Source organism: Lemur catta, chromosome 21 (assembly GCF_020740605.2).
Source record: "Lemur catta isolate mLemCat1 chromosome 21, mLemCat1.pri, whole genome shotgun sequence".
In the NCBI taxonomy this organism is placed as follows: Eukaryota; Metazoa; Chordata; class Mammalia; order Primates; family Lemuridae; genus Lemur; species Lemur catta.
The window spans coordinates 27,548,353-27,571,950 of record NC_059148.1 but is presented as its reverse complement, the minus strand read 5'-3'; the positions used below and the strand labels follow the sequence as shown (position 1 = coordinate 27,571,950).

At 48.1% G+C, this 23,598-nt stretch overlaps 1 protein-coding gene and 1 long non-coding RNA gene across 2 annotated transcripts in view; one reads left to right on the top strand and one right to left on the bottom strand.

Annotated features, from left to right (window-relative positions):
* VPS37B (VPS37B subunit of ESCRT-I) overlaps nt 1–21,483 on the top strand; it is a 28,727-nt gene extending 7,244 nt beyond the window's left edge. The window contains exons 2-4 of the mRNA XM_045534928.1: nt 16,321–16,492; nt 18,108–18,190; nt 19,124–21,483. Of these exons, the coding sequence (XP_045390884.1) occupies nt 16,321–16,492; nt 18,108–18,190; nt 19,124–19,615 (747 nt within the window). The 3' untranslated portion in view covers nt 19,616–21,483. The remainder of the gene's footprint in view (nt 1–16,320; nt 16,493–18,107; nt 18,191–19,123) is intronic.
* Nucleotides 20,433–23,598, bottom strand: LOC123626107. Its single transcript, XR_006730742.1, has 2 exons — nt 21,507–23,598; nt 20,433–20,957 (listed from the first exon to the last, which is right to left on the bottom strand). It is a non-coding gene; the product is annotated as an uncharacterized LOC123626107 (long non-coding RNA).

The following is a 23,598-nucleotide window of genomic DNA, read 5'->3' as shown; positions in this document are numbered from 1 at the left end:
TCTGTGGCACTTGACACACACTTTGTAAGTCACTTCCCTGTGTCCCCAACTGGCTTGCGGGCTCCGTTTTGTCTCATTTATCTTGGCGTCCTTGGTACCCGGCACATTGCCTGGCACACAGAACGTGCCCAGTTCATGCTGCTGAGTGAGCGCAGATAACCGGGCTTCAAGTGGAAGTGAGGAGGAGAAGGAGCTGAGAGTGGGGAGGGGGCTCGGGGGGGAGGTCATTGAGAGAATGCTAGGCTGGGAGTGAGGGACAGGCAGGGCACCACCCCACGACACTGTCCAGCAGGCAGTTGGAAATATGTGGTTCTGGAGCTTGGGAACAGCCTGGTTGGAGGTACAAACTTGAGCCAACCTCCCCAAGTGCTTGTTGAAGTCAAGGAGAATATAAAGGATTGAGAGACTAGCAGGAGTAATCAGTGGGTTGGGAGAAGGAAAGAGGTGCCTTGGAAGGAAATGGAGAAACGAGAGAAACGAGTCCAATGACCTAACATCCTGTTGTAGACTGGCCGGAAGAGGAAGCCCAAAGTAGACTGCACTGTTTGAACCTCACCAGCCATGTGCAGAATGCTGGTGCTTTTGAGCTAGGGAATGCCAACCTGGTTGCTTATTTAGCTTTTATTACAGTATTTGTAGCAGAATGTTGCTATAGGGACTCATGCCAGGTACGCAGTTCAAGGTTATCTAGGAAGAGCTGGGTGTCAGCCACTGTTCCCAAAGGTAGTCTCGTCACTGCAGCTCAGAATATGCTGAGACAGGAGTTGTCCGTTGGTTTATTTCCTTCCTCAGCTATGTGAGTTTACAGAGTGCATCATTATTCAGGAAAACGGTCTTACCCAGTGGTACAAAAGCAGAGGAACGTTCTTTGTAGAATTTCTTCCTACGGAAGAATGGAAGTGGAGGGGCGCCTTTAGCTTTGTCTGTAGGTTGCATTACAGTGTGTCAAGGGAAAGCTTTTAAAAGTATTTGTCATGGAATTGTGAGGAACATTGTTCATTACTATGTCAAAGAGTTTATGTGAAAAGTGGATATTTGAATAATTTGTTATATTTCAAGCAGTGTCATAGTTAATGTTGCTTTTAAATCAAACCTTTTATCATCTCAAGGTTAACTAATGGCACCTTGACGTTATATTTACATCGGTGACCCAGTGTCTAGGATGGTGGAGGGACACAGTGCTAATTCACGTTTGCCGTCAGACTGCTGTTTTCATGAATGTGAACACAGCTGAGGTCAAGGAAGTTTATTCATTTACCCAACCTTTATGGAGCACCTGTTGAGTACCGCTTTGGGGATGTGAAACCAGTAAGCCACAGTTTCCATGGTTCAGGATCGTGCAGGTATACAGAACCCGATCTCATAAAACGATGTATGTGTGAAACGGCAGTGATGCCTACACGCTCTAGTGGGGGGATCACAAGCCTTAGGGGGTTTGGGGTCAGCAGGGACTGTTTCCTGGAGGAGATGGATGACTCATCAGCTGTGATTCAGAGGATGAGTTCGAGTTAATCAGGTAATGAGGGAGAAGGGCTGCCAGGCACGGGAGAGGAACAAAGAAAGGCACAGAGGAAAGAAGCCTGGAGAGTGTGCACAGGAATAATACAAGTTTTGCCGCAGCATAGGGGCCCGGGCAGGGTAGAGTGGGGGACAAGGCTGGAGGGGCAAGAAGGGACCAAATGGCTTCATGTGCCTGTTAAGGAACTTGGACTTGATCCTCTAGTCTGGGAGCTGTTGGAGAATTGAAGCCAGGGAATGCTGTGGTTGGTCACACTTGCCGTTTATGTAGACGATTCTGGCAGCCCTGGGAAGGATGGATTGGAGGGGATAAGAAAGCAGGGAGGTCAGTTAGGAGGCTGAAAGATGACTGATAAAAGTGATCTTGGGCAGCCAAAATACCGGACTTCAAGGACATGGCTGGACTCATAGCAAAGCCTGCAGAGTCTTTGTATACAGTTTGAGCAATAATTCACTTGGCCATATGGTTTATCTGTCAGTGGCAAATTTTAAAAGGGTATAGGGAAAAACTAGTAGAGCCAGTAACATCATCAAGAAATAAATGACAGAAAAAGGGGCAACAAACATCATAAAAGCTGCACAAAAACTGGAAAGTGAACTCTTAAGCATAGTGGTTAAGACAGGCTTGGGTTGCTAGGAAACTTTGGGGCAAGTATTTAACCTTCCTAAATGTCAGTTTCCTCATCTTTAAAATGGGAGTTAATAATACCATCCTCATTGAGTTATTCTGGTGATCAAATAAGATAATGTTTGTAAACTGTTTTATTATACCACGCTTGGCAATAATAAGAACCCAATAAATAGAAGCTCTTTCTGTTGTTAATACAGTGGTTTGGGGGCATTTAATTTAGGGTAGTTTTTCCCTTAGAACCCTAGTTTTGTGTGTGTTAATGGTGATTGCATTAAAAAGGGTTCCATGGTAGGTGTACTTGGGAAACCAGTCAGCTAAAAGGGGGTTTTGTTTTGTCTCTGTCTTCCTGCCAGGGTAGGTGGTGAAGCTCCAGAAGGGTGTGAATACCCAGTATTTCTCATTCTCAAACTTACTCCATCCCAGACCTCTTGGTAGAGAATCACATGAGACTGCATCTCTGGAGAATATTTTGGCAAATGCTTGTTTAGGGGATAAATGTGTCCATCTGCTTCCCAGGAATATTGGTAATGGTATTCATAGCAACAATTCATTATCATCAAGAAAAGCCTCCCTTAGTTTCATGTACTCTATTTAAGAAGGCAGGGAATTATACAGCATTTTTTATTTCTGATCCCAACTAATCAAACCTTTAAAAAATATTTTTTACATGTTTATAATAGAAAATTTGGAAAATACAGAAAACTATAAAGAAGAAAAATATAATCACATAATAAAACATTTTGGTTTTTTGTTTTCCTCCATTGGGATGATTCTGACATAGCATTTTTGTATTTTTGGTTTGTTTGTTTTAACCTAAAGCTATATTTGGGGCATTTTCTTATTTTTTATCAGAATATTTATTCTCAGAAGACATAATTTTTAACAGCTACATGATAATTCATCATGTGGATATGTCATAATTTATGTAACCATTTCCGTATTGGATATTTAGGTGCTTTTATTTTTTGCCGTCATAAGTTATAATGCAGTTAACATCTTTGGAATCCGTTAAGAATAAATCTGATAAAGTGACTAACATTTAACTTTTTTTTTTAATGAGTTAAGCCTTAAGTATCTAGGCAGTTCTTTTAGGTAGAATATCTGCTTCCCAACATCAGATATGATTATATGGTGTTTTATTATGAAATTTAAGTAGAATAACGTAGAGTACCTGATTCTCCTTTCACTAATCTCAGACTGAAAAAAAAAATCCCATTATTAGATTTTTCCAAGATAGCATTTTCTCATTTAAACTGAACAGAAGATGAGTAGTTGCAGTCATGTGAGAGTAAATTTTATCTGTTGAACTCAATTCTGAGTCAGGTATTGGAAAGTTCATATGCAAAAGGAAAATTGTCAACAGATAGGGTCTTTTTTTTACCTTGAACTCCTGGGCTCAGGTGATCCTCCTGCCTCAGCCTCCCGAGTACCTGGGACTACAGGCACACACCACCACGCCAGGCTCATTTTTAGATTTTTTTGGGTAGAGGTGGGGTCTCACCGTTTTGCTGAGTTGGTCTCAAATTGCTGGCCTCAAGCAGTCCTCCTACCTCAGCCTCCCACAGTGCTGGGATTACAGGCGTGAGCGGCCTCACTTGGCCAAAAGATATAATCTTAATAAGCATGAGTTCGAGGTCCCTGGATAGGCATTTTCTCATTTGCTCCTGTGTAAAGACTAGTCCAGAAAGTTTTCAGACATGAATTTCTTGAAATTGTGGTTAAAAGGAAATAGAGATGAGGAAAAAAAACCTGAGCTTTTACTAAACAAATGAATGTTTTGGTTGTTGATTCTGGCCAGAAACCACTAATAAGAAAATCAGAGTTTAACAATTCTGGCTTTGGGCCAGTCGCGGTGGCTCACGCCTGTAATCCTAGCACTCTGGGAGGCCGAAGAGAGGGTCGCTTGAGGTTAGGAGTTCGATACCAGCCTTAGCAAGAGTGAGACCCTGTCTCTACTAAAAATAGAAAGAAATTAGCGGCCCATCTAAAAATATATACAAAAAATTAGCCGGGTATGGTGGCGCATGCCTGCAGTCCCAGCTACTCAGGAGGCTGAGGCCGAAGGATTGCTTGAGCCCAGGAGTTTGAGGTTGCTGCGAGCTAGGCTGACACCACGGCACTATAGCCTGGGCAACAGAGTAAGACTCTGTCTCAAAAGGAAAAAAAATTCTGGCTTCCCTAGACTGTTTTTTTGGTGGGAGTGGAGAGGAGGTTCTTGATTTTAAAATTACCGTAGAAACTATTAATTGAGCTCCCTTCATCTAACTAAGTGTTCTAGTAATTGTGGCTCCATTCCCTCGATTAAATACAGTGACTGACACCTCCCTGCCATGACCAGGTGTCTGGGCATTTGTGCTCCCACACTGGAGTTGCACACTTACTGAAGGTCAAATGTTGGCTCCTTGACCTGATCATTCTGGTTTTATTATGGTAATTATGCGATTTCATTAAATACTGTAGCAACTGATGAACCACGAATGAAAGAGAAAATTCTCTCTGTGAAAACTGTACACTGAGTGCTTTGGAAAGAGTGAATTATTGATAACTTTGCTGGTGAATTAGGTGTGGACTAGATTGGGAAGAATGAAGAATTCCAGAAGGATTCTGCTCTCACATTGCTTGTCCAGTGTCTGAAGTTCTCATGCCACATGAAAGGATGTGGTTTGTGCGAAAAAGAACTTTTGGAATGTGAGCTAAAGGACCCATTCTTGTAAGAAAAGACCTTTACCTTAAAAGAGAAAATGGACACCTTTAAGATGTTCAGCATTTGTGCACTTCAGCCAAACTGCTCAGTTCCGCAGCAGCTATGCTTCTGATCATGGGGGCTGGGGTTCTGTGAAGATTCAGTGGGTCTAGGGGAAGGCCAAGTGTGACAATTCCGCCTGCTTTTCAGAGACTAGGGACAAAGGCAGTTAACATTGTGATCAGTGTGCATGCCCCATCCTGTCTTCCCAGCCTCATTCCTCCCCTCCTCCACCCCCAGTCCACAGTTACTATAAGGCCAGTGGTACTACTGATAGTAGAGTAACATTTTCCAGCATGTGCCAGTTATCAGAACTGTTCATTCCTGTTATTATATTTACTTATTATTAACACTGTTATCCAAATAAGTCCAAGAAGTGGGGAGAGCTTGGTTTTTTTCTCTGAATATTAGGAAATAAGTCTTCTAGGAAGAACCAAACCAAACTCTGGTATGTCGTGCCTGCCAGAACCAGAAAACTGTAAAATTGTGTGTCCTGAGACCACTTTATTTCTTGCCTAGGACAAGCCCTTTATTTTTGAGCCTAGCTTTTTGCATTTCTGTGGCTGGTTACACTTAAAGTGAATGACGTACTAATTTTTAGATTCACATGGAGGCAGCTCCATATGGAAGGGATTGTTTGAGCCTAGATCCCATTATCTGCTCCTTTCTAAGGGGAGCAAGTTTCTTTTCAACAAGGAGGATTTTGATGTCTACAATCAAAAATAACTATCTTTATTAATCTGATAGTTCAAAGTCACAGGTTGTGTGTGCTTGTTGAGTGGGTTGTTTTGGTGGAACACTTGATAAGCAGCTGGTAAATTTCCTTCCTGAGTAGGCTGTAGCCTTGGAGATGGTTTCACACAGCCCCCGGGATTGTTGTATTTTAGGATAGTTTCATAATGTTCTCCAATTCTTTAACTGTATTTTCAGATCATTAATTTTGTCAGCATTTCTAACAGTCCAACTTACAATGGTTAAGTTTTTTCAGCAAAATTGAAGATTTTAATTGAATTAAGCCACGTGAGGTTATGTTTACAACACACCTCTAGGATACTGAAGGCTTGGATTACAGGCTTCATTTGAAAGCCTGGATTCAATTGAAGACTGTGGTGAAATTAGTTTATCATTGGCAAGATCTTTTTACTGAATGAAGGTGAATTTGGGCTTTCTAACCTAACCTTTAATATAAAGCCCAGACTCAAATTGCATGTGACTTTGGTGAGATTTACCTTGAAATTAATTGGTGAGATAAGTCAAGTGTAGTACAACAAAAGGAGATGCGATTAACCTGGCTGAATGCATGCCAGCCTTCTTTATCACCTAATCCGTAAGCCTGCTTCATTTAAAGTCTAAATGTAATCCAAACGTTTCCACTGGTAGAGTAGTACAAAAGCTAAGATTTGTTTCATTCTTCATCTTTGTATCGTAGATAACTTTGAATTTAATTTTATCTGGAGAGGAAAAGGTCATGCAATAAATGCTCAATAAATGTTAGCAATTATTGTTGAAATGTGGAAGATGCTGACGGGGTGAAGTTTTCAGATCGCCACCAGTAATTTGTCTTATTTTAATCTTTAAAGTCACATTAGTTTTGATTTCTCCCTTTTTCTCTCTCTTGCTTTTTATTTGAAGATCAGATGCAGTCTGTGTGTAGCGGCTGCGCTGCTTCAGTTCAGAGTGAATGGCGCCCCCTGGAGTTGGGCAATGCGCAACTCTCAGAGCCTTATGTAGGGGGAGGATCTCTTGACCATGAGACTCTGAGGGTCCAGACCACCCTTTGATTGTTATCTCCCCAGAGCCTGGCACAGAGAGGTGCTTTCCTAAGTATTTCTTTTTTTTTTTTGAGACAGAGTCTTGCTCTGTTGCCCGGGCTTGAGTGAGTGCTGTGGCATCAGCCCAGCTCACAGCAACCTCAAACCCCTGGGCTCAAGCGATCCTGCTGCCTCAGCCTCCCAAGTAGCTGGGACTACAGGCATGCGCCACCATACCCGGCTAATTTTTTCTATATATGTAGCTTTATAGTTGGCCAGATAATTTCTTTCTATTTTTAGTAGAGACGGCGTCTCACTCTTGCTCAGGCTGGTCTCGAACTCCTGACCTCGAGCGATCCACCGCCTCGGCCTCCCAGAGTGCTAGGATTACAGGCGTGAGCCACCGCGCCCGGCCGCTAAGTATTTCTTGAATGAATGAATGAACCAACCGGCCACTGTATGGATGGTTGTGGCCATGATGAGCTACAGTCCAGGCTGGGAGCCTGTGAGTGATTTTCAAAATACATGTGTAAATTATAGTGGCTTTACTTTAAGTCTCTCATGACAGCAGCTGCTCTCTAAGTGGAAAAGGGCTGAATTTCGGCTGAAGAGAAAGGGATTGCACAAAGTCAGCTTGTGTCTGAAGTGTGTCATGTTTTGTCACAGAAATGGGTAGCTTTGCCTTACAGCCATCATTGTCATGATCTTAATTTTTCCCGTTACATTTCGCTGCCCAGCCATTACCACTGCTGTGGTAAACTAAGAGTGCATGTAGCTTCCCAGTGGATATCTGGTTGTTTGTAATAATAAACAGTAATCTATAATGTTACTGTTTAAAAATTTATTATAAACATTTAAAGAGGCTAATCCTCAGAAGAGTTTAGTAAGATTTTTAACAATAATTGACAAGTAGTGGCCTCAGGCCTCAGCCAACAAGATTCTTACGGCTGGCTGGGTGTGGTGGCTCATGCCTGTAATCCTAGCACTCTGGGAGGCCGAGGTGGGAGGATCGGTCAAGGTCAGGAATTCGAGACCAACCTGAGCAAGAGTGAGACCCCCGTCTCTACTAAAAAATAGAAAGAAATTAACCGGGCAACTAAAAATATATAGAAAAAATTCGCTGGGCATGGTGGCGCAGTAGCTGTAGTCTAGCTACTCGGGAGGCTGAGGCAGTAGGATTGCTTGAGCCCAGGAGTTTGAGGTTGTTGTGAGCTAGGCTGATGCCACGGCACTCTAGCCTGGGCAACAGAGTGAGACTCTGTCTCAAAAAAAAAAAGATTCTTATGGCTGAAATTGGGCAAGTATTTAGTGATGCACCTGTGTTGGCCTGGGTGCTGTGCTAGGTTTTGGACACAGGGGAATGAATAAGACATGGTTCTGCTCTTAAGGGGCTTAAAGTCCTCATCAAAAGGGATATCATTTCACTTCATCTGGAAAACCGTTCCAGTTATTAATATATCAACCAAGCTCTGGCAAGACACTGTACGTTCAGCTTGGGGGATCTGAGAGGAGTTGGAAAAGGGGGTTCTTTACACGGAGAGGGCAGTGTAGAGATGCCCGAAGGGCTGGTGCAGCCATGCCCTCCTCACCTCAGGCCTGAGGACAGGGCCTGGCGTGGAGAACCCAAAGATGGCGACAGGGCTGCCTTGGATGGATGGAGGGAAGGAGGGTGTGGCCCATCCGCAGCCACTCCCCAGGGAGCAAAGCACCTGCCCCATTTCACCCTTCTTCTACCCTCAGTCCCTACTGCTGAACCCAGCCAGAGCCAGAGATCTAGTGGCCCGTTGAAGGGGTCAGTAAATTAATAGTTTGGCCAGTTGGCTCCTGGGTCACAGAGCGGGATGGAGAGTGGATTTTTAAGGACAGGTGGAAGATTCCAGCACTGTACTAGTTTCTTATGGCTGCTGTAAAAAATTACCACACACTGTGTGGCTTAAAACAATGGAAACTTACTGTGTCACATTTCTGGAGGCCAGAAGTCCAGAATCAAGGTGCCTGTGTTCCCTCTGCAGGCTCTAGGGGAGGATCCTTCCTGGCCTTTGCAGCTTCTGGTGGGTGCTGCCTTCCATGGCTTGTGGCTGCATCACTCTGCTCCCACCTTCACAGGGCCTTCTCCTCTGCGTGTCTTTTAAACAGACTTTCGCCATTGGTCTTAGGGCCACCTAAATAATCAGAGACGATCTCTTCCTCGCTACATCCTGAACTTAATTATATCTGCAAAGATCTTTTTCCAAATAAAGTCACATCTGCAGGTTCCAGGGATTAGGATGTGGACATATCTTTTGGGGGACCACCATTCAGCCCACTGTAAGTACCCCGTCACTCCCAGGAGATATTCTCCTTCATGACACAGCGGTAACAGATTTTGTGACTCTCGATTTAATTTGTCTATGAGACGCACACTCGTAAGAGCAGGGACCTCACCTTTCTTGTTCACTTCTCTGCCTTCACTACCCAGTACGTGGTGATGCTTGAAGAAACCTTTTTTTGGATGAATGACAAGCACAGAACACTACCATACGAATACAGTAAAACCAGAGATGTGCTCCGTGAATACACGGCACCCCATTGGGTGGCATGTTTGTGCTCACCGAGTGGATTGTATGGTGTGTGAATTACACCTCAGTAAAGGAGGGCCTCAGAGAGTGCCCACCGGGGAGGGTCTAGCTTTGTGTGGGGCTGGGGGAAGGTTAGAAAAGGCTCAGAGTCATTGCCAGGGCCTTGGTTAAGTGGAGTTTGCAGCAGAGATTGTGGCAGGAGAGTGTTCCAGGCTGAGTAGTCAGCCTGAGCGAAGTCCTGGGGAAAGAGCATTTTATCTGCCAGGTTTAGATCTTCTGCTTGTTGTCTAACAAAATGTTTTGCTTGTGGATTGTGATTGTTTACTTTGAAAAAATACTAGGCTTTCTGAGAATGGTGGTAGGTGAGAAGGCATACCTCTATTTTTACCTTAAATAACCCAGCCCAAATTCCAAGTATTCAGTGGATTTTGAGCATTTGAAGAACTTCTAATACTAAGAATTTCCATTCATTTGTTTAAATTTGATAACATAATTTAATAATGTCAGGTACTTATTTGTGATAAGGATTATAGTAGAGTGTGAAGGGGGAATAAGGGACTGACTGCTATGAGCATCTTTTCATGTGTAAACTAAAAATAAAATCCTAAGCCCCCTGCTGACTGAATGGGCCCCCTTGGCCAAGAGGATCCCAGAAAAACCGTAAAAATGAGTTCCTGGCCGTGCTGGGAAGGGAGGTCAGACACACCTCTGTGTACCCCGTCCCTTTAGGGTTTAGACACTACAACTGACCAGCATTAATGCTAAAATAGAGGTCATAAGACTGACTCTCTGGCAGTGAGGTACCGAATTGCAAACAGAACAGGACCTAAGACAGTGCAGGGCAAAGGTTAAGTCACACCTGCCGGCTATCAGTTTGCTTAACAGATCACTGAGAGTGAGCATATGTTGTAGCTCCTCTATGATTAGCAGACTTCCTTATCTTAACTTAAAACATTCCTTTCTGGGCCAGGCCCCAGGCATTTATCTCTTTGACCAAATACAAATTAAAGAATCTCCAAACCTGCTTATAACCTACAAGCTCCCGCTTCGAGGTGTCCTGCCTTTGCAGGCCAAACCAATGTTCACCTTCCATGTATTAATTTATGATTTTACCTGCAATTCCTGACTCCCTAAAATATGTAGAACCAAACTGTGACCTAGCTGTCCCTGCTGCAGTTTCTCAAGACCTCTTAAGAGTGTGTTCTTCAGGCCAGGGTCCTTCTTATGGGCTCAGAATAAACTTCTTTAAATTATTTCACAGAGTTTAGTTTTTTCCAGTTAGCACATGCAAGAGATTGAGCTTGGAAGTGTGGCCAGGGTTGACTGCCTCGGTGTTGAGGAAAGCACAATTATAATTACAGATGAAGAAGCCAGACTGTGGCCAGCTTGAATCAAAATTTCACATTGTGGAAGTGTCTGGTTTGGAAAGCATCCACTAGAAACCCAAACCCTTGACCAGCGCGGCCAGCAGGGCTCAAGGCAGTCTCTTGTGCCCGTCCCAGTCCTGTGTGCCTCTCATCTGTAACCGTTGCTTGTGCAGAGGGGAGTTTATATCTGTTTTCTTTCTTTCTTTTCTACCACACTCCTCCAGCCAAGATAAATAATGAACGTACGTTTGAGATAGAATGTGCATTCTGGGAGAACTACACATGTAGGTAATATTAATGTGAGCACCCCAAGAGGGAAGGGATCTCCACATTTCTGCCTAGACAAATATATATAAGATACTTTTTCTCTCTCTCTTTTTTGTTTAAAAACAAAGCCAGTTTATTTTTCTAGAACCTCTGCCCTTCTGATTGTACTAATATCTAATAAGGTTTTTTTTAATTAAAAAATGACTTTTTCTGTAAAGTTAGACATTCTTGTTGTAATGAATCAAACACTATGATAGTTAAAGGTAGAAAGAGGGAAGTTTTAAAAAAAAAAATCTCACGATTCGTGGGCTTGCCGTGTGAACTTCAGGCAGACGTTCGTCCCGCGGCTCTGCGCTAGACAGGCAGAGATAACCTGATACGATGGGACGCTGCTACAGATGCCGTTAGTAGGCATCTCGTTTTTCTTTGGTTTTGAGAAGAAAAGGAAACTGAAGTGAAACTGAGGACATTTATAAAAATGTTTCTTTACCACAGAGAGATTATTTCCTGAAAAGACTTCTCTGTGGTTAAGGAAAAGGATCATGAGAAATGTCAGGAGGTCGGCAGTGCTGTTTTCAATTTCAGGTGTTTGTTGGTACCTACCCCGAAGACAAGGACATGAGCAGCTTCTGTCTGGTTTTTTAGTCTGGTGGTCCCTAAAATACCTCTCTAAGCATTCTCAGATAGACTGCACAGATTTGGTCACAGACATTGAGGCTGGGATCAGCCTGAGAATGGTGGAGAGTGCTGCTTGTCACCCAGAGTGGCCGCCACCTGGGCCTTGCCAAGTGGCCTGTGCTGCCCCGCCCAGTAGGGGCTCCCAGTCCTGTCCCAGCCAGCTCACCTTTCCTTTGCAAATGAACAAGGCTGGGTGTTTCCTCCCCATGTTTCCCAGCTAGAACAACAGAAAGGAATGTTGAGGAGGAAAGTCTTTCTACATCGAATGCAGCATCAAACGTGTGTTCTGGGGCAGTTATGAGTATTGGAAGAGCTTTATCCAGTGCTTAAACAGCTCCTATTCTTCAAGCACACACGTCCTGGCCATTGTCCATGTTGCCATTGTCCTGGAGGGTGCTGTGGGTGTGCTCTTGGTGACCACTTAGAATTGACCGGTATTTCTATTACATGAAAGCATCTGAATACTGAAAGGATATAAAAAATTGTAGCAGTATAACAGTTGTCAGTTGGAGTTTGATTTGGTCTCTTTTGCTGGCTGGTGACTGGCTTTATGCATCTTATGCAAATGAATTGTCTTTTGTTTTTTTTTTTGAGACAGAGTCTCACTCTTGCCCAGGCTGCAGTGCCGTGGCGTCAGCCTAGCTCACAGCAACCTCAAACTCCTGGGTTCAAGTGATCCTCCTGCCTCAGCCTCCCGAGTAGCTGGGACTACAGGTGCGTGTCACCACACCAGGCTAATTTTTTTCTATTTTTAGTAGAGATAGGGTCTTGCTCTTGCTCAGGCTGGTCTCAAACTCCTGACCTCAAGCAGTCCCCCTGCCTTGGCCTCCCAGAGTGCTGGGGTTATAAGGCATGAGCTGCTGGGCCCAGCCTGAATTGCCTTTTTATTAAAGCCTATGCTTCCTTGTGTTCCTCTCTTCTAGGACTTTCTACTATGTAGGACAAGTGATTTTGACTTGACTAATACCCTATGGAAATAAGGTTTTTTTTTTTTTGTATATGCATTTTATAGTGAAACTGAATTAGTGGTTTTCAGCTTATCTGTATGAATCACCTGGGAGCTTTGAAAAAAGTCACCATGCCTGGGCCCCTCCTAGAGAGTTTGACTGATGAAGGTTGGGATTAGTGTGGGCACTGGGGTTTTTAACAGCCCCCCGCCACCCCGTGGCGATTTGAATGTACAGCTGAAGCTGCAAACCATTGCTGTCAAGTGACGTTGTTAAGGGAGCCCGTCCAGTTCATAAAGGATTTGAGGCACTTACTGCTTGACAAACATAACTCCCTTTTTTTACTCCACATTTTCTTACCTAACTTATTTGCCGGATTTGCCTTTGAGTGACTTTTGCCTTTTTTGGAGTTGGAGGGGGATTCTGATTCCTTCAGCAGATCTTTACTGAGTGGTAAAGTGTATGAGGTTCTTGGCATGCGAAAGACAAGTGTGTGGTTTGTATTCCAGTGGGGAAGACAGGGAGCAAGAACAGATTACCACTCCCTGGTGGCAGTTAATGCCCCCACAGAAATGGGCGCTATGACAGAGGTGGCTGCTGGTTTAGGTAGGATGGTCAGGGAGGCCCCTGTGGGGATGAACCCAAGGCCTGTGTTTTCAGAACTGACCAGGAAGGGGCAGGGGGTCTAGGTCATGCAGGGCCTCACAGATCAGGGTTGCCGAGTTTGGTTCCATTTGTGCTGACTCAGTTTACGCAAGAAGAGGTGTTCCTTTTCCTCAGAATCCTCTGTGCCTGACTCAGGGCCTGGCAGATGATAGTTGCTCAGGAAATATTTATTGAACAAAGAATTGATTGAAGTTAGAGTGACAGAGTACACAGAGCAGTGGGTCTAGGAGCAGGAACCCAAGTCCTGGTCCTGATTGTGGCCTTGAACACACCCAACATCCATCAGATGAGACTAGCAGGGAAAAAAGATCTCAGCAGCGGTTGGTTTATTTATTTATGATTAAACTTTATTTCGAGATAATTGTAGATCCACATGCAGTTGTAAGAAAGAGAGCGGACGTGATGGTAAATGCCTGCAATTCCAGCCCCTCAGGAGGCTGGGATAGGGGGATCACTTGAAGCCAGGAGTTCAAGACCAGCCCGGAGAACATAGCGAGACCCTGTCTCTTAAAAAAAGAACACAAATACCTATTCATGGATCCCAGTCACTCCTGCAGGCGCAGTCTCAGGAGAGGTACATCTGATGTCCCGCGAAAGGGGAGCCCTCTTGCCTCTCCCTGCCTCACAGGCCTCAAAGAAGTCACCCCTTTCATTTTAGTTCAAAACGGGAGCATGTCGGAGCCCATCAAGGTGTCTTCCCTCCCTCTGTCTCCCCCTCTGATTGCTCTGAGGCTCAAAAGCCCTAAATTAACAATAATAACAAATGAGCCACCCTTTCTTGAGCTCCTGGCTTTAAAGAACAGTGCTTTTAGCTGGTTGCAATGGCGTGTGCCTGTAAGCCCAGCTACTCGGGAGGCCAAGGCAGGAGGATTGCTTGAGCCCGGGAGTTGGAAACCAGCCTGGGGAAAATAGGGAGACCCCATCTCTAAAAAAAAAAAAAAAAAACCCAGAAAGAAAGAATACAGAAAGATCCTATGTCCCCTTCATCCAGTTTCCCCCAGTGGTGACATTTGGTGAGATTTTAGTACAACTCCCGATACCCTACCAGGGTATTGACACTGAGACTGTCAGGATGCAGAACATGGGGACGTTTCCTTCACCATGGGGATCCCTCAGGTTGCCACAACCCCTGCAGCCACTGCTAGTCTTTATTTTTGTAGTTTTGTTATTTCAAGAATGTTGTATACGTGGAATCATGGCATGTGTGGCCCCTTGGGATTGGCTTTTTTCACTTAATGTTATAATTCCCTGGAGCTTCATGCAAATTTCCATGCCTGTCAATAGCCTGCTCCTTTTTTTATTGCCGAGCAGTATTCTGTCGTGTGGACAGCCACAGTATGTTCAGCTGTTGACCCATTGAAAGACTTTGGTTTAAGATTTTGGCTGTCACAAATAAATGTTCTCTGAACATTCACGCTGAGGTTTTTGTGTGAACGTAAATTTGCATTTCTCTGACATACATGCCCAGGAGTACAATTTCTGGATCATATGGTATTTCCATGTTTAGTTTTAGAAGAAAGGGCCAAACTCTTTTCCATAGTGGCTGTAGAATGGTGTGTTTTTGTTCGTTTGTTTTTTCAAATGGCTTAATAGTGGAAGGAAAGGCGGTTCTGGGGGCCTCGGTGTATGAAGCCCTGGGAGCGCACTGCTCTGGTGGACGGGGAGGTGGCAGCTGAGCGGCTACCCCTGCTCACCAGGAACCAGGTGAAACTTAGTTTTTCCAGCCCCAGAATTCTCCTTGCTTGCTAGGAGCAGCAGGAAGAGATGAGAGTGTTTCTACTGCCCTAATTGTGGGGATGTTCCTAGCTTTTATTTTATAATGTTGAGCTAGAGGTTTAATTTTCCATTGTAATTTAAATCCTTTCTGTTTGAAGCTGAGCCTGATCTTTATGGCCCTTGGGCCCAGCTGTCACAGCCTGGGACTTACAGATTATGTGTTTGCTGAATAGTGCCTTCCCGCTGGGTGGCGAGGGCTCTCCTGACGGAGGCATTGATCCAAGGGCTTTTTTCTTTGTTCTCTGACTTTGGGTCTCTTCACTTTGTGTGTGTGTGGGGGGGTGGTATTTGCACACGAGTACACTGGGAATCGTGCAGGAGCAATAAATGGGCATGACGGGGTGGGGGGCAGGAGTGGCTGGGAATCTATACCCGCACTGCTGAGGGGAAGGAAGTTGCAGCAGAAATAGACTGGGTGCGGTGGTAGAAAATACCAAGGGGAAAATGAGATGACTGGGGTGGGGCTGAAGAAGAACCACTTAATGAGAAACGCGGCCACCCCTGGGTGAGGAATCGTGTGCTGTGGAAACCTAACAGTGCGGAGAGTGAGGCGGCAGCTGTGGCGCAGGAAGGTGATCACGGGCGAGTGAAAGGGGAACTGGAGCACGGATGTGCTGCTTTTCTGTTTAAACATGCTTCGGCTAAGTTTTGTTAGGAGCGAACTTACCTCTTTCTCAAACCTCCCATTCCCCCTTCGACCCCTAAGGTCTGCGCAGGTGGCTTCTCTACCTGCCAGGTAGCCTGTCATTGCTTGAAAAGACAGAGTGAAACCCCTTTGGGCAAGTAAGTCCGCCTGCTCCCCCAGCTTTAGGTTGGCTCTCCTGACAGACTGGCAGCCGGGAGCTGGGAAGACTGGGAGCTGGCGGTTGGCACGGGAGAGACGGAAGGACCCGGGTGGCTGCAGACGTCATTTATTCTCGGCGTCTCCCAGACTGGCTGGTTGGATCTCTAAGCCGGATTATGAAGCCTGATTGACATTATGCCAACTGGCCCCCCTCTGATAAAGAGTGATTCTTTAACTTCCTGTGGAGCACTAGAAATTTGCTTTGAAAAAAATCTAGTTCTAAATCTTTACAGCTGTCTACTTCTGTAGGCACAATGGCAGCAGCAGTAAGGAATTCAAGTCACAGTGCAGCCATTGAAGGAAAAGCTTAGCACGGAGTCCCAGGGCAAAGCCCGTCCTGGAGACATGTTGGAAAGGAAGTTGGCCTTGCTCTGTGCGAACAGGGAACAGCATCCAAACGAGAAACCAAAGGGGCTTGAGCCTAGGCTGGTAGCATCTGCCTGGCATGTGGTGCCAGCCTGGAGACCAGCGAGACGGCAGCAGATGCTCCTGGAGTGGGCATGGGGACTTCTGGGGACTTGCCTGTGAACTCATACACTTTCGGTTCTCATCTTCCTGTGTTCCTTCCTTGCAGACACAGAATATTCAGCTTAACAAAGACATGACGCTCGCCAGCAACCGGAGCCTGGCAGAAGGAAACCTTTTGTACCAGCCTCAGCTGGACACTCTGAAAGCACGCTTGACCCAGAAGTACCAGGAACTCCAGGTTCTCTTTGAAGCCTATCAGATAAAGAAGACCAAATTAGGTACCTTTTTAGGGTGATCTTTTGAGACTAAAGAGGGAAGGTCACATTTTCAAACTGTTGCCCTACCAGGAAAGAAATACTGGTATGGAAAAATTTAAAGTTAAGACAATGACTCTACTACAATGAAGAAATTGTTTATATGTAGAATGGAGAGGGGTCCCAGGCCTGCTGCCTATCTCCACTGTGGTCTGGGAGGATGGGGCAGATGGCAGGACTGCCCCTCCCAATGGCTCTGCCTGGTGGCAGCTTCTGCTGAGGTCAGCCCAAGCCCCTGAACACCTCCGGGGTCTGCAGCCTGAGCAGGGGCAGAAGCGTGGGTACCTCAGGGTAGTTATCAGGAGAGGGGTTGGGTCAGGGAGGAAGGTTAGAAGTTACCAGTTGAGAAAAGAGACTTAACCACTTTTTAAATTCAAGACTCTCTAAAGCCTTCTCTCAACAGCATAGATAAAAGGCAGTTTTCTGAATTATGATATTCAACAAATGTTCTGTGCTGCATTTGACCCTCAGAGTTAATGGTGAAAAATGTACATCACTGAGAAACTTTAATGTCACATTTTAATTTGCAGCCGTTAAGAGGAAACAAAGGAATTGAATACTGTTCAGAGTCTTGAGTGCTTTTGATGTCTGTCAAAGGGACTTAAGATTAAAGACAAATTGGGTTAAAAACCATTCCCTTCAGTGAGGTTGACAGTGACAGCCGATACTATTTGCTGTTATTCCCTCATTATCTCCATAACGTCAGTAAAAATTTCTCATAACACGCCCAGCCATAGTGAAGAAATGTGCAAAGATTGGCAGAGCGCTGGCGAGGGTGCACGGCTCCTGGCTGCTGGCAGGAGGTAAGTTGGTGCAGCCACCTGGGTAGGGTTGCTGGCAGCGCCTGCAAAAGTAAGAATGTCCGCGCTCTGCCCCGGGTGTGTACCCCACAGAGGACAACGTTGGTGTCTGTCGGAAGATAGGTACGAGAGCATCTGTTGTTACCTTACTTGGAAACAATCTAACTGTCCATGTACAGAATGATGAGTATATAAATTATATTTACACAATGGAATACTGCATAGCATTGGAAAGAAATGAATTGATGAACTGTCTGGTACCTGCAAGAACGTGATCGCAGAGCTGTGGTTGAGCGAGAGGCCAGCACAGGGCACACGCTGTCTGATCCCGCCAGTGTGAAGTTCATCATGCGCAGCGCTCCTGTGAGGGGGTGGGCGCGGGGGAGCCCCGTGGGAAGGTTCGGCGCGAGATCCGGTGGAGGGGCTGGGGTTACACACGTGAGCGCCTGAGGTGTGCACTTCACATGTGTGTACTTGGTGCGCGTCATCCCTCAGACGCGTAAAGGAATCACGGGTTGCTGTGTTACCATCGCGTATTCACAGACAGCGGCGCTGGGTGCTGACGTGGTTATGCTGGCGCCCGGGCACTCGTTCTGTGCGGTTGTCCCTCTTGTGGATTTTAAGGCCTTTACTTCAGGCTCTCAGTAGGTGTGACTGTTCTGTTGCCTTTCCAGTTGAAATGACTTTCTCTGACAGAAATGGGAAGGTGTCGGGGTGGGTGTCATCAGCAGGGGCTGTCTGGATGCCCCTCATCGCCTCGTGCCTCTCGCTTCTTCCAGATAAACAGTCTAGCAGCGCTTCCTTGGAGACCCTGTTAGCACTTCTTCAAGCAGAAGGGGCCAAGATTGAGGAAGACACTGAGGTAAATGACGCCAGCCAGCCTTGGTGGAGGTGCCCCGGGGCATGCTTTCCTGGGTCTTGGGTGACTTTGGGCAGTCAGTGGGCCACCTTCCTCCAGGGACAGTGAGTGCCACACCTCCATGGCCAGGAGGCCGTACCTCCCAGGTGTGCAGGCTGTGCGTGAGCAAACAGCCCGGCCTTTGGACTGGGGAAAGTGCCCGGCAGGGGTTGAGGGAGCAGCAAGACACGTGCACGTGGCACTGTGAACCGGCACCAACCCATGAGTGCCAGCGGCAGAGTTACCGTGTGCTGTGCTGTGAGTCATCTGATGGCTGCAGAGCCTTTCAGACGCAGCCAGCTGAGTGTTGGAGGCTTGAGCCTTGCAGGTGATAAGGAAATGAGTCAGGGTCACGTGTGCAGTTGCAGTAGGTCAGGGCTGGCAGGGTGCTGCCAAGATCAGGCTCTGTTGATCTGATTAACCATTAGGCCTCGGGGGGCCCCTGATAGACACAGGCGAGTTTCTGTCCTACTGACCCATCGGGGCAACTCTGACAGTCAGGGTGTGGCTAGGAGGAAGCAGGGAGGTGTTGGCTTCCAGCTGGCTTAACAAGAGGGCCAGGGGACCCAGAGGTCATGGCTGCCAAGGGCCCCTTTATCTCAGACCGGCTCCCCCAGGCCTGCTGCCCGTCCATGCTGGCAGTTGCGGTGAGGGCGGGGTGTACAGTATGACTGCCTCCCTCTTCTCCCAGTGGCTCTGCCTGGTGGTGGCTCCTGCTGTCAGCCTGAGCCCACGACCTCCAGGCTCTGGAGTGAGTGGCGCAAGTGTGGGCACCTTGGGGTGGATACCAAGAAAGGGGGTGTTGGGTGGAAGCTGGGATGTTGCTTCTCCCTGTGCCCTGGACAGTGAAGGGAGCTAGACTGTCTCTATACCCAGGCTTCTCCTGCCTTCTTTCAGAACATGGCAGAGAAGTTTCTGGATGGAGAGCTTCCTCTAGACTCCTTCATTGATGTCTATCAGAGCAAACGGAAACTGGCCCACATGCGAAGAGTAAAAATCGAGAAGCTCCAAGAGATGGTGCTGAAGGGGCAGAGACTCCCGCAGGCCCCAGCCCCGCTGCCACCCAGGGTGCCCGAGCCCGTGTCTGCTGCCTCCCTGCCCTACCCCGCCCTGGAGGCCAGCGGGCCTCCCTCCGTCGTGCCTCGACGCATCCCCCCGCCACCACCCCCGGTGCCTGCAGGACGCTTGGCCACCCCGTTTACTACCGCCATGGGCTCAGGACAGGCTGTGCCCTACCCGGGATTACAGTGTCCGCCCCTGCCCCCCCGAGTGGGCCTCCCACCTCAGCAAGGATTCTCTGCGCAGTTTGTGTCGCCGTACCCACCGGCTCTGCCCCAGAGACCCCCACCCCGGCTGCCCCCACACCAGCCGGGCTTCATCCTCCAGTGAGCGCCGGCGCCCCATCCTTCCTGGGAGACGCCCTCTGCCCGCCATGCCGCATCTGCACTCGGGGCTGTGAGGTCCGGCTGCTGTGCCGAGGGCTCTGCCCTGGGCCAGCGTGTCCACCTGATTTTAGAACTGTAGGTCCATGGGGAAGTAGAAGTAGAAGCCCAGGTTTTGTACACTTGAGGCCATTGTGTGTGCCAGGTCCCAGCCCGGCCTCCCGTGCATTCTGTTGGTTTGCGTTCCTGGGATGATTTCCGAGTATCGTAGTGTTGATGGACTCATGCACTTGGGAAGAAACAAAGCCTCTCCCATTCCCATTTAGAATTACGGTCCTCCCATCGCAGCTTTATTTAATGAGCATGGTTAACGATTTCTGTTTGTTTTATTTTCAAAAGACAGTTCTGTGTGTCTTGGCCCACCGGCCACTGCAGCCCTGGTAAGGGTCGATCACTGTTGGCCGCCCAGAAAGTGCCCGTGGCTGGGCCACGATGCGCAGCTGCGTTGTGCTCCTGGAATCTGTTAGGGGTAGGTCATCCCACTCACTCCCCTCCCCTTCCTGGCTGCCTCTCATGCCTCAAAGCCACAAGCAAAGTTTGCACTTGGCCCAGGGCCGTGTCCAGAGGCCAGGAGAGCTGCGGCCCGGGTGCGAGAAGACCGCGGAGCTGGACTTTGCACAGCAAACTGTCACCAGCTCCTCCTCCCCCTCCCACCTAGTGCCGGCCCCGAGGGTTTCTGTGAAGAAACACTCCCCCAATATTTTTACTACCTGTGTAATTTTCCTGTTTTATATTCGGAAAGAAAACTCTTTTGACACTCCCAAGACCATTCAGGGAAATTTTATAAAAAAACACATTGTTTTGAGCAGATTGAAATGCAGATGAAGTGAATGCAACTTCCTTTCGTGCAGGCAATGCACGGTCACACCTGCGGGTGCCCTGCTGTGCCTTAGCTTCACCAGGTGCCAGGACTCAGATGCCTGCAAGGGGCTGGGCAGAGCCCCGGGTGCTCTGCGTTCTCAGAAGGGCTTGTTCCAGTTCATCGTTTCGTTGCAGGTGGAAGAAAAGTCTAGTCACTTCACACCAGGATTCTTTCTCTTAGCCAATATTCTCTTCCTCTGGCCGGCTGGTGGCTGGGCCTCGGGGCGAGTGGCCCAGAGTGCAGAGGTGCTGCAGGTGTCAGGCGGGGGCGGCAGGAGGGTTTGGAGAAAGCCCACCCTCGGGATTGAGGGGGTGTCGGGTACGTTCTGGCAAACCTGCACCGCCTGTTCCTTTCCTTCTGGGATCCGTCTCCGTGTGCCACGTGTGCTGAATCCCAGGTCCCAGCTGGAGGAAGCAGCACCTCACACCTGTTGACAAAAGCCTGTGTGCTCATTGGTGGAACTTCTGGCCCTACCCTCAGCTGTCACCTCTCAGGCAGCCAGGGCCCGATCTGTGACCAGCTGCCAGCTGGCTGCCACCCAGGGTGACAGAAACAAGGCAGAGCTGAAACAGGGTCTGTCCCAGTGGCCCATGGTCTAGGCCACCAACTTTTGTCCTCAATAACTGTACACTCCTGCTTCCGGACTTGAACTCTATTGTAACTATTTTTTTAAAGAAAATGGAGCTGCAAAGGATGATTCACTGCCACACCAATCAGGTGGGCTTGCCATGTTCTGTGAATCTCGAGCGACTGGTGCCACCCACCTCCAATACCTCTGCTGCCGGCCTGCTGTTGGGGACGCCTGCAGCCCGGCAGGGGCCTCGGCCAGACGCAAGCTCGGTGTTGATGTTGTGCGGGCCGCCAGGCTGGGCCTGCTGTCACTGTCCAGGGCCACATCGGGCACTGTGGTTGTAAAGCTATAGGACCCTTTTTAATAAATAGAGAATTATTAATACTAGTCCTGTTACTTATTTACCTGGGGTTGTGGATGTTCGTGATGCATTTGGTTCTGAGAGTCATTGATCAGAGTTCCAGCGGGATAGGTGACTGTTCTTGAAGTTAAAAACAAAAGCTTCCCAAGACTGAAGGCTCTGCCTGTCCAGGGTCCCTGATGCTAACAGCAGGGCCTTCTGTCCTCTTGGATTTTTGTAAGAGAGTCTGTTCATAAATGCCAATGACGGGCAGAAAGAAGCACATCCTCCTGTGTGTGTGAAAAACCCCGTGTCTGCAGGACCGAAGCTGCGGTGCCGGAGCAGGGGGCTGAGGAGGACCTCAGGGCTTGGGCTGTTTGTGGCCGCTGTACACAGGTCACCACCGTGTGCTGTACAACCGATGGAAACTCTGGTTAGGACCTCTGCTTGTTTCAAAGGGGAAAATTTCAGTGGTTCTGAAATCTTGCTTTGGGGACTTGCTGGCAGGTGTTTTAAGGGGACACAGAGGCCCCTGCCCAGAGCAAGGCTCGGTGGGGTGCTCTTCCCTGAAGGCTGGGAGGGGGGCCCCTTCCAGCCCTGCCTCCTGTGCAGAGCTCCACACCTGTGCCCTTGTGTGCCCACCGCCTGGAAGGAGCTGTGCGCCTGTGCCCTCCCGTGCCCGCCACCCTGATGAGCTGTTGATCTGGGCCACGATGCCCTTGCCAAGGACTCCAGGAACAGCAAGGTGGGTGCAAGCTTACCCACTGCTGTCTCTAAGTAGGCTGCCATTCCTGGCACATCATGGTGCCATGAGGATGTACAGGAAAAGTTTGTGGTTTTCCTGCTAGGAAGAGGGATGCTTTTCCTGAGAAATTAGTCTGCCTTTTATAACAGTGTGTGTCTCATATTTTCTCTTTTCCCAGTGGCTGCTAGGAAGCTTTATAGCCGAATCTGTCGCCCACCTGCAGTGAGGACGCTGGACTGCACAGTGAGTCCTGTGGTTTCTCATCAGCTCTGCTTGTTAGGTCCTCCCTCTGTGAGCAAAGGTACCAGGGAGAGCCGGTGACTAATTTCCAGGTGAGTAGTAGGTGGGGGTGCCAAGGCCACACAAGGCTCCAGATTTCTAGCCCAGCACTCCTGAGGTGGAGTCTCCAGTGTAAGGTTTGATCATTGAGGACTCAAAAATGCCAACTCAAGTTTCCTTGGATCATTTAAGCACAGTAAGCTCATGCCAGCTTGCGCTGGTTTATATTTAGCAGAGAGAATCATTTGCTTTTGTGTTCTCTGCGGCTGTTGCGCCTTGGGTGCAAGAACAAGGCCCGGGCTCCATCTCGGCAGCCCTGTGTCAGTGACCAGTGTGCGCGGCACCGAGGCCCGGGCTCCATCTCGGCAGCCCTGTGTCAGTGACCAGTGTGTGCGGCACTTTGACGCACAGGGTCCCATGTGCCCAGCACAGGCGCCTGGGCGTGCAGGAGCTGGCTGCTCTGGAGCCATCCAGGGTGACTTTCTCCCCTGACCTGCACTGTCCTCTTGTTCCATCACTGCTGGTGACCTGGGGACAAGGCAGGGCTGCCCCAGCCCTCCCTCTGGCATACGCTCCTGGGGAAGTGGGTGCTGCAGGGCCAGCCGCGTACTCAGGGACCTGGACACTCGCAAGTCCTCTAATAGAAAGGCTGTGTGTGGCCACGATGGTTGAGTCCAGACCAGGTGGAGTCAGGGTCCCCAGGAAGCTTAGGAATTGTCACAAATGTGTAGTCTTAGACACACTGAGGGGTCAACAACCCATGGGGGCCCTGGGGAGGCCATGGGGTTCTTGTCTTAGGAATGGAGCTGGCCTGGGGGTGGTGGCTGACTCTGGGCCACCTGAGTGAAAGGAGGGCCCTGTGGCTCCTGAATTGCCCAGAGATGGGTGGGCACTTGGCAGCACTAGTGAGGTTCTCTGTGGCCCCAAATGCTCTAGTGTTACCTGCAGAAGTTATGGGGTACAGACAGAGCAGCCAGACAGAGCCTGGTGAGGGGACCAGTGTGCATCCCTGGAGAAATGAGCCAAGTGCAGCCCCTCTGGGGCATTGGTGACAAGTCAAAGTGCATTTTATTGCCAACGGAACACTTCAACAGAAGGAAGTACTAACAAAGCTGCTCTGCCCCTCCCAGACC